The sequence below is a fragment of the Branchiostoma lanceolatum genome, chromosome 17 (assembly GCF_035083965.1).
Source record: "Branchiostoma lanceolatum isolate klBraLanc5 chromosome 17, klBraLanc5.hap2, whole genome shotgun sequence".
Taxonomy (NCBI): Eukaryota; Metazoa; Chordata; class Leptocardii; order Amphioxiformes; family Branchiostomatidae; genus Branchiostoma; species Branchiostoma lanceolatum.
The window spans coordinates 15,844,099-15,860,492 of record NC_089738.1 but is presented as its reverse complement, the minus strand read 5'-3'; the positions used below and the strand labels follow the sequence as shown (position 1 = coordinate 15,860,492).

Genomic DNA, 16,394 nt, shown 5'->3' with positions numbered 1-16,394 from the left:
AAAGTTGGTATGTACCGTAAGCATTTTCCATTATAAGATCTACTACTCCAAATGTTCTTCCAAGAAATTGCAGTTATCAAAACATGGAATGTAAAATATGCTTTGCCGCAATCTTTCTGTCATCCTGTCAATCAATTCAAGCGGTAAACACACTTAATGATCGGATTTGGTACATATCAGAAGCCGCTTTGCTTTTCTCTTGCAAGTTACGTAGCTGCGGATTCTGTCACCAATAACTGCTGTGATACAGACAAACATCCGTGAGGCGCAGAATTGAAAACATAGCAAGGCAATAACGAACATTACGCCGTTATTTTAACGGCAGATGGCTACACTGTCTCTCTGTAAACAAAGTATCATCAAAGCAACGCCTACGCCAAATTAAACCTTTTAAAAGACGCAACAAAGCGTACATCGCCTGAAGTACTAGAGGCGAGGTGGAACGTAAACCAGCGCCACTCTGGCTGCTGGCGGACCAATTTGCATTCAGGCTGTCAGGCGTGGGACCATATGATGTAGCAGTGTTGAAAATGAAAACAACAACTGCATTTTGAGCTTTGTGATATGTCCTAATGTCACCATATACAATAACATTGCGATTGGTGGAAGCGATAAGCTGTAACCTACTCCAAGCGGACTTTGTGTAGATTTTGAAAATAAAACATTATCTAAGTACCCCTCAGGGACTACTGACGGGGATGATTTAAAACGCCAGGCTAAACGGCAGGCTAACCGGTCTTTCTTCCATTTTGTAACCCCCGAACTTTCACCCCCATTTGCGATGTACGGCATTTGCACTTATTGGACTGACAATGTTCGGAGAAAGACGTAAGTACGAATCTCCAGTTATTGTCAACTATTGAATTTTTCAGGTATGATTTTCTTGGATATAAAAAAAAAGATGTACTCTCAAATTATCTCACATTTCCAAATGTTTTCACTTTCACTAGGTCCGGTGAACAATGGGTTCTGATATTGGGTCAGGAATGTCTAGATTTAGGGTAAACATAGTCCCATACGCACTATGTGTGTGAGCTTCCTTGCCATATGTAATGCTTTATCACACCAGACACACCTTGTACGAAAGCACATTGAAGTAGCTGTGGTCAAGAGATGCTGTAGAACTAGACAAGTCATTTGACTACATTTTTCTTACACCGTATCATGCACATGCACGTTGTTTTGTCATAGCTATTATGGCGATATACATGTACATCTGTCTAAACGACTGTATTTTGAGAATCATTCGTATTACAAATCTAAAGGGCAGACGATAAGATAGCACATTGACGAATCAGCTCTGGTCAAGAGACGCTGTAGAATTAGGCAAGCCGTGTGGCTAAATTTTCCGTTTTTCTGTACACCGTATCATGTACATGCACGTTGTTTTGTCATAGTTATTATGGCCGATATACCTCTTTCTAAACGATTGTATTTTTAGAATCATCTTTGGAGGAGTCTTTTTCGTTTTACAAATGTAAAGGGCAGATGATAAGATAACTATCGCCTAAGATGAGTATTGCATAAAGGATTTTACGGGGCTTTACAACACTTAGCCACTTTTCCTCTACGAGCGGTTTGGCGGGTGTACAACACAAACCAAACAAGTGTATTTTGTGCTATATCACTTTCTGATATCCCTAAGGCTTGCTTGCAGTAAACACATATGATTTACGTTGCCATTTACGATGTAGTAGTTCAAGGCCGAGGGACTGCGAGAAAGAACAACAAACGCTAGTGTACTGGTAATACGCCATCTTCGCGAATAATTCCGCACGTATACGCCCACATCAGTTTGGCTCCTAAACGAAATTAGGTCACCTGCTGCCACCATATGTATAAGCAGTGACATTCCCGCCATTTTCGTGTTGTGTTCTTTAAGTACATTACACTTTACCGTGCAAAAACTATCAGAATCAATTATGGGTGCTGGCTATCACAGATGCAGGACGCATTATGTGTAATATTTTATTGAGTGACTGGCGTTTTTTAATTCTTCTTTGATTGAATTCCTGTCGATCTTTCAGCCCTCCAGCGTTTATTAAGTCCTGAGCTGTACCGATGCAGAATCTGCTCGACCGGCTTAACAACCAAGTAGATCGGCTCAAAGAATTAGAAGAGGAACACGACGACCTTCTATTTGCATATAACGAAGTCCACACTAAGCTTGAGGACGAGGTCCCGGGGGACGGTGACGTCAGTACAAAGCTGCAGAAGCTGGTAGAAACCAAGAAAGCTCTTGAAAGCCAAACAGAGAACCTGAAGAAGAGACTTAAGGAATTGGAAAATTCTCTGAAGAAGGCAGAAGCGATGGATCTGGACAAAATCAGCGATGTTGGTAAAAACCTTCTCAAGTCAGCCACAAAACCTGTCAAAGAACTGGCACTGAACGGTCCTGATGACTCGCCTGAAAATGAGCCAAATGGGAAGCCCGCCCCAAAACCTACACTTCCTGACGCACCCACTCCGACTTCTCCCGAACCTGCGGAAAACGACGAACCTGCGCCAACTACACCAGGAGAAGTACCTGCATCTACAAAGCCAGCAGATAAACCTGCACCCACAGAGCCAGCAGAGGAATCTGCTCCTACAAAGCCAGCAGAGGAATCTGCTCCTACAAAGCCAACAGGTGAACCTGCACCTACAAAGCCAGCAGAGGAACCTGCACCTACAAAGCCAGCAGATAAACCTGCACCAACTACACCCGGAGATAAACCTGCTCCAACAAAGCCAGCAGATGAACCTGCACCAACTACATCCGGAGATAAACCCCCACCCACAGAGCCAGCAGATGAGCCTGCACCTACAAAGCCAGCAGAGGAATCCGCACCTACAAAGCCAACAGGGGAATCTGCTCCAACAAAGCCAGCAGATGAACTTGCACCTACAAAGCCAGCAGAGGAACCTTCACGTACAAAGCCAGTAAATAAACCTGCACCCACAGAACCAGCAGGTGACCCTACGCCTACAAAACCAGCAGGTGAACCCGCACCTTCAAAGCCAGCAGATGAACCTGCACCTACAGAGCCAGGAGATGAACCCGCACCTACAAAGCCAGCAGATGAACCTGCATCTACAAAGCCAGCAGAGGAACCTTCACCTACAAAGCCAGCAGAGGAACCTTCACCTACAAAGCCAGCCGATAAACCTGCACCAACTACACCCGGAGATGAACCTGCTCCAACAAAGCCAGCAGATAAACCTGCACCTACAAAGCCAGGAGATGAACCCCCACCTACAAAGCCAGGAGACGAACCTACAAAGCCAGCAGATGAACCTACAAAGCCAGCAGATGAACCCGCATCTACGAAGCCAGACGAACCTGCATTTACAAAGCCAGCAGAGGAACCTTCACCTACGAAGCCAGCAAAGGAACCTGCACCTACAAAGCCAGCCGATAAACCTGCACCCACAGAGCCAGCAGAGGAACCCGCACTCACAGAGCCAGCAGAGGAATCTGCTCCTACAAAGCCAGCAGGTGAACCTGCACCTACAAAGCCAGCAGAGGAACCTTCAAATACAAAGCCAGCAGATAAACCTGCACCCACAGAGCCAGCAGAGGAACCCGTACTTACAAAGCCAGCAGATGAACCTGCACCTACAAAGCCAGCAGAGGAACCTGCACCTACAAAGCCAGCCGACGAACCTGTAGCTACAAAGCCAGGAGATGAACCTGCACCTACAAAGCCAGGAGACGAACCTGCATCTACAAAGCCAGCAGATGAACCTGCAAAGCCAGCAGGTAAACCTGCACCAACTACACCCGGAGATAAACCTGCAGATAAAACAGCACCCACAGAGCCAGCAGATAAACCAGCACCTACAAAGCCAGTAGATGAACCTGCACCCACAGAGCCAGCAGATAAACTTGCACCTATAAAGCCAGCAGATGAACCTACCACGCCAGCAGATAAACCTGCACCTACGAAGCCAGCAGATGAACCTACAAAGCCAGCAGATAAACCTGCACCCACAGAGCCAGCAGATGTACCTGCACCTACAAAGCCAGCAGATGAGCCAACAAAGCCAGCAGATAAACCTGCACCTACAAAGCCAGCAGATGAACCGACAAAGCCAGCAGATAAACTCGCACCTATTAAGCCAGCAGATAAACCTGCACCTACAAAGCCAGCAGATGAACCTACAAGGCCAGCAGATGAACCTACAAAGCCAGCAGATGAACCCACATCTATAAAGCCAGCAGATGAACCTGCACCTACAAAGCCAGCGGATGAACCTGCACCTACAGAGCCAACAGGGGAATCTGTTCCAATAAAGCCATTAGATAAACCTGCACCTACAAAGCTAGCAGATGAACCTACAAAGCCAGTAGATGAATCTGCACCTACAAAGCCAGCAGATGAACCTACAAAGCCAGCAGATAAACCTGCACCTACAAAGCAAGCGGATGAACCTGCACCTACAGAGCCAACAGGGGAATCTGTTCCAATAAAGCCAGCAGATGAACCCGCACCTACAAAGCCAGCAAATAATTCTGCACCTACAGAGCCAGCAGATGAACCTGCACCTACAAAGCCAGTAGATGAACCTGCATCTACAGAGCCAGCAGATAAACCTGCACCTACAAAGCCAGTAGATGAACCTACAAAGCCAGCGGATGAACCTACAAAGCCAGCAGATAAACCTGCACCTACAGAGCCAGCAGATAAACCTGCACCTACAAATCCAGCAGATGAACCTATAAAGCCAGCAGATGATCCTGCACCTTCAAAGCCAGCGAATGAACCTGCACCTACAAAGCCAACAGGGGAATCTGCTCCAACAAAGCCAGCGGATGAACCTGCACCTACAAAACCAACAGCGGAACCTACACCAACTACACCCACAGATAAACCTGCAACTACAAAACCCAAAGAAGTTGCTGCGCCTTCAAAACCCAATGAGGAACCTGCTTCCGGAAAACCACAAGAACAAGCTGCTCCTACAAAACCCAAAAGGCAACCAGCCCCAACAAAAAACAAGAAAGTAACTTCTCCCACGGAGTCCAAAAAACAACCTGCCTTCATAGCTCCCTTCGAAGCGCCGCCTTCCATAGAATCTCGAGATGAACCTGCCCCCACTAAACCTAAGAAAGAACCTGCCAAACAGGAAAAGCCAAATAAACCAAAACAGGACCGGAAACAGGTACCTGCAGCTACTAAACCAAAAGAGGAACCTCAGGGAACCAAACCCGTAGATAACATTGCACCTTCAAAACCAGAAGAGGAGACTGCTCCCATAATACCCAAAGATGAGCCAGTTCCAACCAAACGTGCAAGAGAACCTGCTCAAGCAAGATTAGGAAAACGACAACTAAGCAAAGTAACAGAGGAACCTGCACCTACAAAGCCAACAGAAGAAACAGCACCTACACAGCCAGCCAAACAGGAGGAGCCTCAACCAAAACCAAAACAGGACCGGGAACACAAACCTGCACCTGCTAAACAAAAGGAGAAACCTCAGCAAACCGATCCCATAGAAAAACTTGCACCCTCAAAACCAAAAGAGGGGATTGCTCACACAAAACCCGAAGTAGAGCCGATTCCAGCAAAATCTAAAGAAGAACGGGTGCCCACTAAGCGCAGGGAGGAACCGGCTCCCAAACAACCAGAGCCCCGGCAAACCAAGCCTAAAGAAGCTGCTCGTGCAAAACCAAGGGACGAAATCACTTCCAACAAACAAGAACAACGTCCACAAGGCAAACCCAAAGTTGAGCAAGAGTCTCTACCTACAAAAACAAAAGAAATACCATCTACCAAACCTCAAAAAGAAGTACAACCAACCAATACAACAGACATGCCTTCTCGCAAACCCCAAGAAAAGAAATCACAAAACAAGACAGCAGAACCCGCCCCAGTTCAACCAAAGTCTCAAGAAACCAAACCTGATGTATCATTACCAAAACAGTCTGAAGTGTCGTCCAACAAACTGGCCAACAACCCAAACAAACCCCACAGTGCTAAAGAGATGCCTCTTCGACAACAGACAAGACCTAAAGAAGAACCAAACGTGCCACAAGAGACGAATCTCGATGATATTGTTTTTTCGCCCAAACCAAAACAAGCAAAGCAAAAGGAGGTGGAACAGGAACCAGTGACCCAAGAAAAACCGAAGCTGCAGGAAACAAACCAACAGAAACCCAAGGAATCTAAAGAGGAAGATGACAGGAGGATACTACCAAAGAGTATTGAGCTGGCGTATTGGATGCTGGTGGGTTTAATGCATTTGTGTAATTTGTGAATAATAGCATGTAAACATCGCAATACTTATAATGACATATTTTACCAGTATATTCCAATGCTACCTCCTTTTATCAATTTACATCATAATAATATATAATTTTCAATCGGTGCAGTCCACTGTAAGGCCGGCAGCAGAACGTTGGATAAAAATCCGGATAAGTGGGACCTTACTTTCCTTTTTTACCCTTGATTCTGTTCAATGACTGGAAAATCTTAATATGTATTTATGCAAATGTAGATGACGCCAAGCGACGCGGTGCCATGTTATGCTGTCATTGTTATTTTTAGGATCAAGAACGTGACAAAGCTGAAGAGACATCTAAACCAGAAACTTCTCAACCAACAGAGCAAAAGGAAAAGCACGCTTTGGAGAAAATGGTATGTAATAAGATGGTGTTTTATTTGCTAACATATTTGTATAGGATAAATGTGTCCAATGATACTAGGCGCTGCGTTATGTTTATACTACGTGTATTAGGCGCTGTAAATTTAAACTCAAGCCCAACGGGATAGTTACAGGCCTAGGTCCGTGGGTTTACACACACACACACACACACACACACACACACACGTATGCATACAAAGTTTTATACAAATGCCTTAACAAGATATAGTTACAAGACAAGAATCATCACCTTTGTTGAAGGTATATATGTTGAGATGGGTTCAAAACGGTAATGGTTTTCATCAATAATCTGCCTATGGCTATATACAATTAGGCAAGGAAAATTGTGGTCGCTTATAATTATGTATAAGCTCCGAATCCTTTTTGTTGATCTGGTTTCTCTCATCGCTCCACTTAGCTAACTTTGTTTTGACTGGCTATTTATCTCTCTAATGACTGTTGTTATATTCTAAGCATCTTGTTTACCAAAATGTTCGTTTCTGATGGATTGCAATCTGTACTTCAGGAAAAGGCCAAGAGCAAGCCAGTTGAACAGCAGAGTCAATGGGAACCAGACAGGCAAAAATGGGAGGAGCTTCTTACTCCAGAGGTAGGCCTGGAATCTACTGCATCAAAGTAATATTTATTTTTCAGTGAATGCCAAAGATGTCAAAATGGTTCTTTATGGGTGACACTATTTCGGACACAGTGAAACTGATACACAAAGTACACAAAGCATATTTGATCACACTTTATGAAAAAGCAGATTAGATAAAGAAATTACGAGAAGCTGTCACAGTATTACAAAACTTGGCAAAGCACATGCTAGTAAAGAAAAATAACGATGTCTACAATGATTGACAAGCCATTGCCTTTTTTTGCAGCCCAAGCCTACAGAGGCCGAGAAGCAGACTACAAAACCAACGAAGGCTACAAAAACCGAACCCAATGTGACGGTGACACCTCCAACACCCCAAGAAGCGAGTACAGCTGAACCCGAGTACCCTAAGGACACAAAGCCAACGGTCACACGTGAGCCTACCCCCGAAGTCCGCCCTAAGCCAGTGCAGTGCGAAGAACCAGCCAGTCCCGATATGGAACGCAAAGCCATGGGGTCAGCTACTTTTGATCCACATGCGCTGAAGAAGGCTAACACCAGAGCAAGGAAGAGATCGGAAGATTCGGTCGAAGAAAAATCGACACAAGACGCTCCAGAAGAGGTTAAATATGCCACGATCGACAGGCGAGAGCAGAAGAAGATGTCGAATATGAACCACGTGTCAGAAGACAACGAAAACGAAAACCTGACAGAAACATCAACATGGCCTCGCAAGGGAAGGAAGAACAAAATGGCAACGGTGCAACCGATCAAGCAAGATGAAAAAAAGAAACCATATACAAGGGACACGCAGCTGAGTCAGCTTCGAAAGAAACTCGAGGAGAGTGAGCACAAACTGTCTGTGTCTGAAGATCCAATCCCTGACAACAAAGCCACAGTCAACATGGACGCCCTGAAGATTCATCTTGCAACAGCTGGAAGCAAGTGAGTGACCTTTCATTTCATTTTGCAAGCTTCAGGCAATTTAGCAATTAAACTTGAAAGGGCGTTAACGAATGAAAATGTCATATCAGCGAGTAATGCTATAACACAGTTCAGCAACGTTAGGATTCTGAGCTGTTTCCACAGTGTGTACATTGCCGTAAAAAGTGGAATCAGGTTTGTAAATCTATATGTATACATATACTGGGTTGATAGCTTCACGACAAATGTACTATAGCTGAACATTTTTTTAGTTACCTATTGGCTACGTTGCTAGGGCTTCCTAACTACTACTATTCCTCGCTTGTCATGTAGCGACATGGACGCTGTGCTAAACGTAACTGGACTATACGACTTATAACAGCTTTGTGGTGAAGTGGTAATGATATCAGGAGTATTAGAGATCATTTAGCCCCGAGGAAGCCAAAGGTTACCCGAAGGTCTGTAAACAAAATCCATTTTGGTTGACTAGCTGGGAACCCATTAATACAGAATGTACAAAAGGTAAATATGTTTGTTATATTCCTGTATAGTGTGTACATCTGTGTAGCCTACACTCGTAGTTACTAAATGTATAATTCCCCATAGACCATAGTATACAACAGCGTTATGTTATTCTTCAAATATTGCTGTTGCTTTCGTATCGCTGCCAAACGCACAATGCATTTGCCGGGTGTTACCCAGATTTAGCACACCTTTTAGTCAACCTTGAAATCAATCAGCGGCATATGTTACACATCGCTGAGTCCCAATCAAATGGTCTGACATGCCCCTGAACACTTATAAAGACAATTTGTTACCTACCTCTGTTAAGCACCTTCGTCCTTGAACCAGTAGTGGAGATTTCTAATCACATATGACAAACGTTTTATTCTCAAAACTTGTGGAAAATCACTTTAATACGTCACTGTTTTACAAATGTATCTGGGCTTCAAGAAATCTTTCTTTCAACAATACATCATTTATTACAAGTACTGAGTCTTCCAGATAAATGTTTAACTGCATTCCAACCTTGCTAAATTCTATTTATCTCTAATTTGTTTGCTGTTTTTGGGAAGGGGGTATACGTTAGCATTTCCCACCAACGCGACCTCCTTGTCAATTATTTCCGGGTCAAATGAGCTCAATAATGGAGGCATCGCAGAGGCAGATTATCTAGTCCTTAACCGGTGGCATACGTCTGGATTTATTTTTGTTTACATTTACCATTTGTGCGCAAAACCATCTATAAGCATAGGATTTCTGTTGTCGCTTGGCAAGTTTCATAAGCAACTACTTCTTTTATTATAGATAAATTTGCTAATTGCTTAAAGCTTGACTTTCCTGTTTTCTTTCGCATATAAATCTACTTGCAAGCATTGATCCAATCAATCAATCAATCGATTAATCGATCAATCAATGAATCACCTAACAACCAACCAGCCAATCAACCAAAGTTTAACCAAGTGCTGCCATCCTTTCTTTGCTTTGCTTTGCTTTGCTGGTGTCGCATGCATGCCATAACATCTGCTTACTTATCCACAGCGTATTTCTATTGACATTACCCAGTACTCTGCCACGTACTAAGAAGCCCAAAATGGTCGACGACATCAAAACCTGGGAAGAACCGACCACGCTACCTCGAATGAAGAAAAAGGAAAAGAAGGCAGACGAACCCGTGTGGATAAAGCCTGAGGATAAACCACAGAAGTCGGTTTCTATTAGTAACACCATCAACGTGGGCACCTCTGCAGCTAAGTCCAGGAGGAAGCATGTACCACAGATACATACTCAGTCAACCCCCAACGTCAGTCAACTGCCAAAACAACAGTTTAGCCAAAGCACCCTTCCGCGACCGTCTAAGACTCTCACAGACGAAGAAAGGTAGGTACAGAAAGTTAAAAATTACTGAACAACAATTGTATACGATACATCGTATGGCATATTCTATTAATAACAATTCTAGCAAACTAAGCTATTCTATAGAGACGTGTATATAATATGGGATAGTTGAACTAAGGAGTATTTTCCAGTATCATTCTTAAGTAGTTATTTGCAATATCCAAAGACCTATGATTGACCAATGCATATGACTACGTGAACAGCTAGATATAAATTACGAAGTAGAATACCCGTTGATTCTCGTTCTTTGTTGTACCAATTATCACAGGAAAGAGCGAAAGTCGCGGCTGGCGTCAGAGAACACCTGCTTCCAGTGCACGAAGCCGTTCGACTCTCCCGATGACATGATCTGCGTCAACAGTCTGTACTGCCACCGGACATGCTACAAGTAAGTCAATAAATTCATCGGATCACCTCCTTTTTCTAGAAAGCATACAATTAGCATATGTCACTATCATGACCAACATGCTCAACTGGCTCCGGCTTTGGCGACAGGTGGACGAATAGACATTAACGATCGCTTTGAAAATATTTCATCAAGGAATTGATTTCCAGTCGATCGTGATTTTGCATCTGATTCAGTTTTTGGTCCAATAAAGAGCGACATGAAACTGTGTTGCATTTTGTAAATAGACCAATTGGTAAGCCAGTAACTTCATGATCAAATTAGAATGTTGTTATAAAAAGGAATGAAATAAACAACAGCTTTGAATTGCAACTTACAGCAGGGTGAAGAAGCCGAAGAACATCCCGCCAGTCCTGACCATAACAAGAAAGCCGCTGGCTTCATCACCAGTCAACAGTAAGTTTTTCTTCTCTCACATCCATCGTAGTACAAAATGTACCCACCTGTCAGTCATATCACAGTATCTGTTAAAGTTAAAGTTACTGTCACGGTACTGTACAGTATCATTGCAGTTACTGATCAACAGTAGGTAGGACATGTAAATTTTTATGTTATGCACAAAATCATGATTCGTCATTGTATAGCCAACATGAAATGTTGGTGGCTCTGGTGCGAAGGTGACGGCCTTGGATGTTGGCATGAAATTTCACCCGTATACAGTTTACCCATTAAGAACTATGTAGATTTGTGTACACATGTTTCAACTAGAGAAAAGAGACTTTGTAGATTTAGATGGAACATAACAGAATGTTCCTTTTCTTGTACTTCATTACGTTACCTAATGCATTTAGTTCATTTTGGGCATGAATATCCAATAAATTTCATTGTCATTGACATTGTCATTTATGTACCCTTCAAAGCCTATCTCTGCACATCGTGTGTGTTGAACACGACGTGACGTTCACACCAAAAGACAGTAGAATGACACTTACATATGTCATTGCAGGTCCAACCACATTCCGGGATCCATTCAGTCCACCCCCCATTTCACCCATGAGCCTTCCGCCATCGAGTCCAATCTCCCCCTTCCCAGATGCGAAGAGCCCCGGAGCACTTTCATACGCCGCCTCCATATGGAGTAGTGTAAGTAGTAAGAATAGGAGATAGAGAGAGAGAGAGAGAGAGAGAGAGAGAGAGAGAGAGAGATAGAGAGAGATAGAGGTAGAGATGGGAAGAGAGAGGGGCATGGGGAAGAGAAAGAGTGAGAGAGGGAGAGAGGGAGGGAGAGATGGGAAGAGAGAAATGAGGCAGAGCGACAGTCAGAGAGAAAGAGAGAGAGGAGGAGGAGGAAGAGGGAGATAGGGAGAGATGAGGAAGGGAGAGAGATAAGAAGAGAGGGGAAACACAAACTATGATCGTAATATTGTACTTTGAACTTTGCAAACTATATATTTGAGACCACCGTCATACTATCTCTAATAATATACCCTTCTACCTACGGCGAAGGCTACTACACTGCATGCATGTTTTCGTACAATGAAATGATATAAGAACATAATCATATTTTTGGAACATGTATTCGTCTGTACTGACACTATTATATTAAACATAAATGCTTTTTTTTATATACAGGCGGAATCAACCACTTGCTACGTATGCCATCAAGGCATCGAGGGAAAACGTAAGTACTTCTTGCAGACATTCAGCCATGTCAGAATCACTACTCATACTAGATAGGTTTACGTATAACTTGTAGGCATGGTATACTGACTTTTGTTTAACTAAAATCAAACTCTTTTGAGTCTGCAGCTTTATTCTTAAATAGCCATAAGTTCTCATCCAAAATCTAGACTTAACTAAAAATGGACTTGTGTTGACCATCAATATAATCAATCAACCTACTATAGCTAGTTCCCATGTTTCTAGCTACATGTATTTTGATGCTGTAGATTTCTAGGCAGTTGTGAACCATTGATTAGCCACTCATTAGCGCACTATGAATAACTATATGGTTTATTTGTTTCATTGACATTAAACCTTCAGTGGCTTTGGTCACCATAGCATGTAGTAGAAGGAAAAAGACATGAGAAGTGGATTGTGAAATGTTTCCAAGTTTCTAGACATTTTGATGCTGTAGATATCCAAAGTGTTAACCATGGATAAACCACTGAGTAAGCATACTATAAAGAGCTATTTTGGATATTTTTGTCATTGACATTGAGGAAGCTTCTGGGGCTATTGCTCACCGTAGCATGTTGTAGAAGGGAAAAGACATCAGTAGTGAATTGTGTCTTGCCAATCCAGGTGCTATTCGTGTCTTCAACAACTACGTGTGCGAGGAACACTTTTGTTGCCAGATCTGCAAAAGAAAATTCGACAAGGAGTGAGTTTACTTTTCTTTTTATTTGGATAATGTCGCTATATCATAGTTCTCTACTCATTTCACATAGGCGCTATTAGAGTCTTCGGGCACCACGTGTGTGAGGAACACTTCGAATGCTACATGTGCTACATCAAGTTCACTCCAAAGTGAGTAGCGTCCGAAGTTGATATAATGAATTAATGAAAAACTTTATTAGACGTTTATACTCTTACCATGGTCATGATGATAAAGTAGTTTTTTAAGTGCAATTACATTGATATAAGAGTGTGCTATCTTAGTACAATATGACTAATGTATACTAGTATGTACAGGTTTAAATCCGTCAGCTGTAAATGTACGGACAGATGTAGCTAATAATTTGACCAAGTACAGTATATGGTTTATCTAATTGTATAAGAATATGAAGGCGCCTGTAATATTTAAACATAGACAACTGTGGTGTTTATCTTGTGTACAATTGAAGAGGATATAAAAAATATGACTGATTGATAGCTCCATCAGAATGGTAAGGTATAGGAATAAGTACCCTATAGTTGACACAACTAGTAAGTTATCCAGTTCTAAACAAGTGTTACTCCAGGTAGCAAGTAATTCGTTTCTGCTTCTTTACTCCTATGACATTATTTCTATAAATATCATAAACCACGACTTCAGCTTTCTTATAAAATACATGTTTTCTCTTTTCAGGAGCAAGTTTTTCAAGTTGGACTCCCGCCCTGTTTGTCGAAAGTGTTTCCTCTCCCTGCCGAGGGAAGTGACCAACCGTCCGAAGAAGCCGTCCTTCGCCAGCGCACTCTTTTGCATCCAGGACGACGATGAAAAAGAGAAAAAGAAGCGATCCGGCAAACCATCCAGCCCCAAAACACCACCGGGGAGCCCCAAGAGGTCGGACCGACAGATGTCCAGAAGTCCACCGGGGAGTCCCCAACGAAAGCGAACGAGCCCCGGCAGTCCAGGAAGAAGGGTGCCTCCTGGAAGTCCAGGAAGAGCTGTTCCTGGAAGTCCAGGAAGAATGCCTCCTGGAAGCCCCGGAAGAGCAGTTCCTGGAAGTCCAGGAAGAATGCCTCCTGGAAGCCCCGGAAGAGCAGTTCCTGGAAGTCCAGGAAGAGTGCCTCCTGGAAGTCCCGGAAGAGCAGTTCCTGGAAGTCCAGGGAGAGCAGTTCCTGGAAGTCCAGGAAGAATGTCTCCTGGAGGTCCAAGAAGGATGTCTCCTAACGGCCCCGGCCCGGGTCAAAGAGGAATGTCTCCTGGAAGTTCTCGAAGAACGGGTTCCTTGCCAAGCTCAGGAAACAAGGAATTTAGCCTTTAGTTAAAATAAACGTCATTACTTCAATGTCTAGATAGCGCGAGGAACTTACCATCAGACTGTACTGATGATACGGAGTGTAGGAAAAGGCATTGATAATGTTATTGATGATCGTCATTATTTAAAACTATTTATGGTATTTATGGCAGTTGTTTACGAAATGAAAGGTATCAAGGTAAGGGACTTGACATTATTGTCCTGTCTGCAATCGACGTAGGGGCGTAAGGTATAGATGAATAAAAGATGAGAAAATCATGTAAAACAAACTACTTACTAGAGCTAAAACAATGCTTACGCATCAGATCTTAGTAATTTCCTTCACTGGTAGGAAAAGAAAACATGCATATCCATGCAGTTGTGTTGAGGTGCACATTATCTATAACCTTTTCTTCTTAAATCTTTTATCTTTGTATGAATTTTACAATATCTTATTTCATCAAGAATGAATTTCAATCTAACCTCTGGACGAAGAAGGGTAACTCGGTATGTCAAACTCTGAAAACAATCATGACATGTTAAAATCTCAATTGAAAACTGCCAATTGAAAACTTCTGCTATTTGTTGTCGTGTCGACAATAGATTTGTCAACATATCAGTTTTAACAATCATGTATTTTTCATTCAGTGAGACCATTCAATAGTAGTAGTGATGTTTATAATAAGCAATGAGGTGATTCAAATAGACTCGGCATTTAAAGACACTCGTGTTCTGCATTGTGTAAAGTGCATAGTTCTACATTGTGTCAAGTGCATAGTTCTTTGAGGTCAAGCCCTTTGTAATAGCTTTTGGCCAGTTGAGTAGCCCTGGCTGTATGTCTTCACATAGCCGAACAAGACAAGTAAGTCAAATCAAATCAAAGCATTGCACAATTATTTATACAATTATAAATTGAATGGTAACAAGCATGCTCAGAGTGTGGCTAACTTGAAATAATAGCATTCTATGTAGTGAAAACTTGGCAAGCCAGTCTCCAATGTAAACTATTAATTGCTTACCACGCGGGCAGGGTTTTTACTATCACGATATCCATCATAATATCTACGGACATTGTAACTTTAATATATCATATATCATAGGGTATAATAATGACATTCTTATTTATTGACTTTCGTATAACTAGTCTTTTGGTCCTATTTTCAAGCTTTGGCATAAACTCTAACCAGTATGCAATGTTGTGACGTGGTCTATTCCAGTATCGTTTAGCTGCTGTACTTCACAAATATGTAGTGTATTTGACTGGTATACGTATGCGTATATGTATACTCCTACTTAGTAATGGATGTAGCATGTAGCTGGCTGATATAGGTAATCATGGATAACGGTGTTAAGACTGTTTTCATCATATTGTACAATAGCGTGTGTACTGTGTACGTTTTAGGTGTGACGTTTAAGAGGAGAACTGTAACAAAACCTGAGAAAAGAAATAGATAAAGTTGGTTACGTGAAATGGGTACCCGTGTCCATCTCATCATGTGTTGTTGTTTATATGTTTGTTTGAAGTTAAAAGCATGTGGCTTATTTTGAGGACATACATGTAAAAAGACCATACCCATAGTAGATGATCACCCTCGCCATTACGTGGCCCGTACCTTTAATTGTTTTCAATGTCTATATCATTATTCAAATTACTAGTAGGTAATCTGGGCAGCAGCAAATACACGTTGTACGGGCCATCCAGTGTACCTGTTTTGGGGCAATAAAATGATACACATCATTTGAGCCATAGATTGCAATCTGGCAGTGCTGAGTAACATCGCAAGGGGGAGTAACTGAGCAGTCTAAACGTCAGGTGGACGGCGATACAAATGCTCGTTTGTTATAACCAGTCTTGAATTACGTCAAAAGTGGTTCGACAGGTAACATTATGGTGCTGGCTGACGGAAAATCTGACCTCAAGCCATTTAGGGCGATTCCATCTGAAGCTTCAGGAATGGAAAGAGATAAAACAATCATGCTTTGTCTGACCCTTGCCTCTTCTTAATCTCCAAGCAGATCTCTACGGGGCCAAAATCGTATCCAGACGGCCAGAATCTCTGTGAGAATCTCGGAGGTTATGGCCGACTGGATACGATTTTGCCCCCGTGGAGATCAGGTTGTAGATTTACCCCTTCTTTCATGACTTCAATGAAAAGCGACCTGTAGGCTGTGAATTTTTTTCATAAATAAACAATGGCTCAACTCAGCATGCGTAGCCAGAAGGCATGCGTGCAACAATGCGCATGTCAAGGGTGAAATGATGACGTCCCATTCATCATCGTATGTAAGTGACTTTAATGTGGGTGGAGGTCTTCAGTGTCTATTCTTTATATGT

At 42.5% G+C, this 16,394-nt stretch overlaps 1 protein-coding gene across 1 annotated transcript; it reads left to right on the top strand.

Moving 5' to 3' along the window:
• Positions 1–769: 769 nt before the first annotated feature.
• LOC136422479 (nascent polypeptide-associated complex subunit alpha, muscle-specific form-like) lies at positions 770–15,534 on the top strand. Its single transcript, XM_066410251.1, has 12 exons — positions 770–828; positions 2,028–6,210; positions 6,531–6,620; positions 7,154–7,237; positions 7,512–8,170; positions 9,716–10,030; positions 10,317–10,436; positions 10,774–10,850; positions 11,401–11,537; positions 12,027–12,075; positions 12,699–12,777; positions 13,465–15,534. The coding sequence occupies exons 2-12, from the start codon at positions 2,062–2,064 to the stop codon at positions 14,084–14,086; spliced, it is 6,381 nt and encodes a 2,126-aa protein (XP_066266348.1). The 5' UTR covers positions 770–828; positions 2,028–2,061; the 3' UTR covers positions 14,087–15,534.
• The last annotated feature ends 860 nt before the right edge of the window (positions 15,535–16,394 follow it).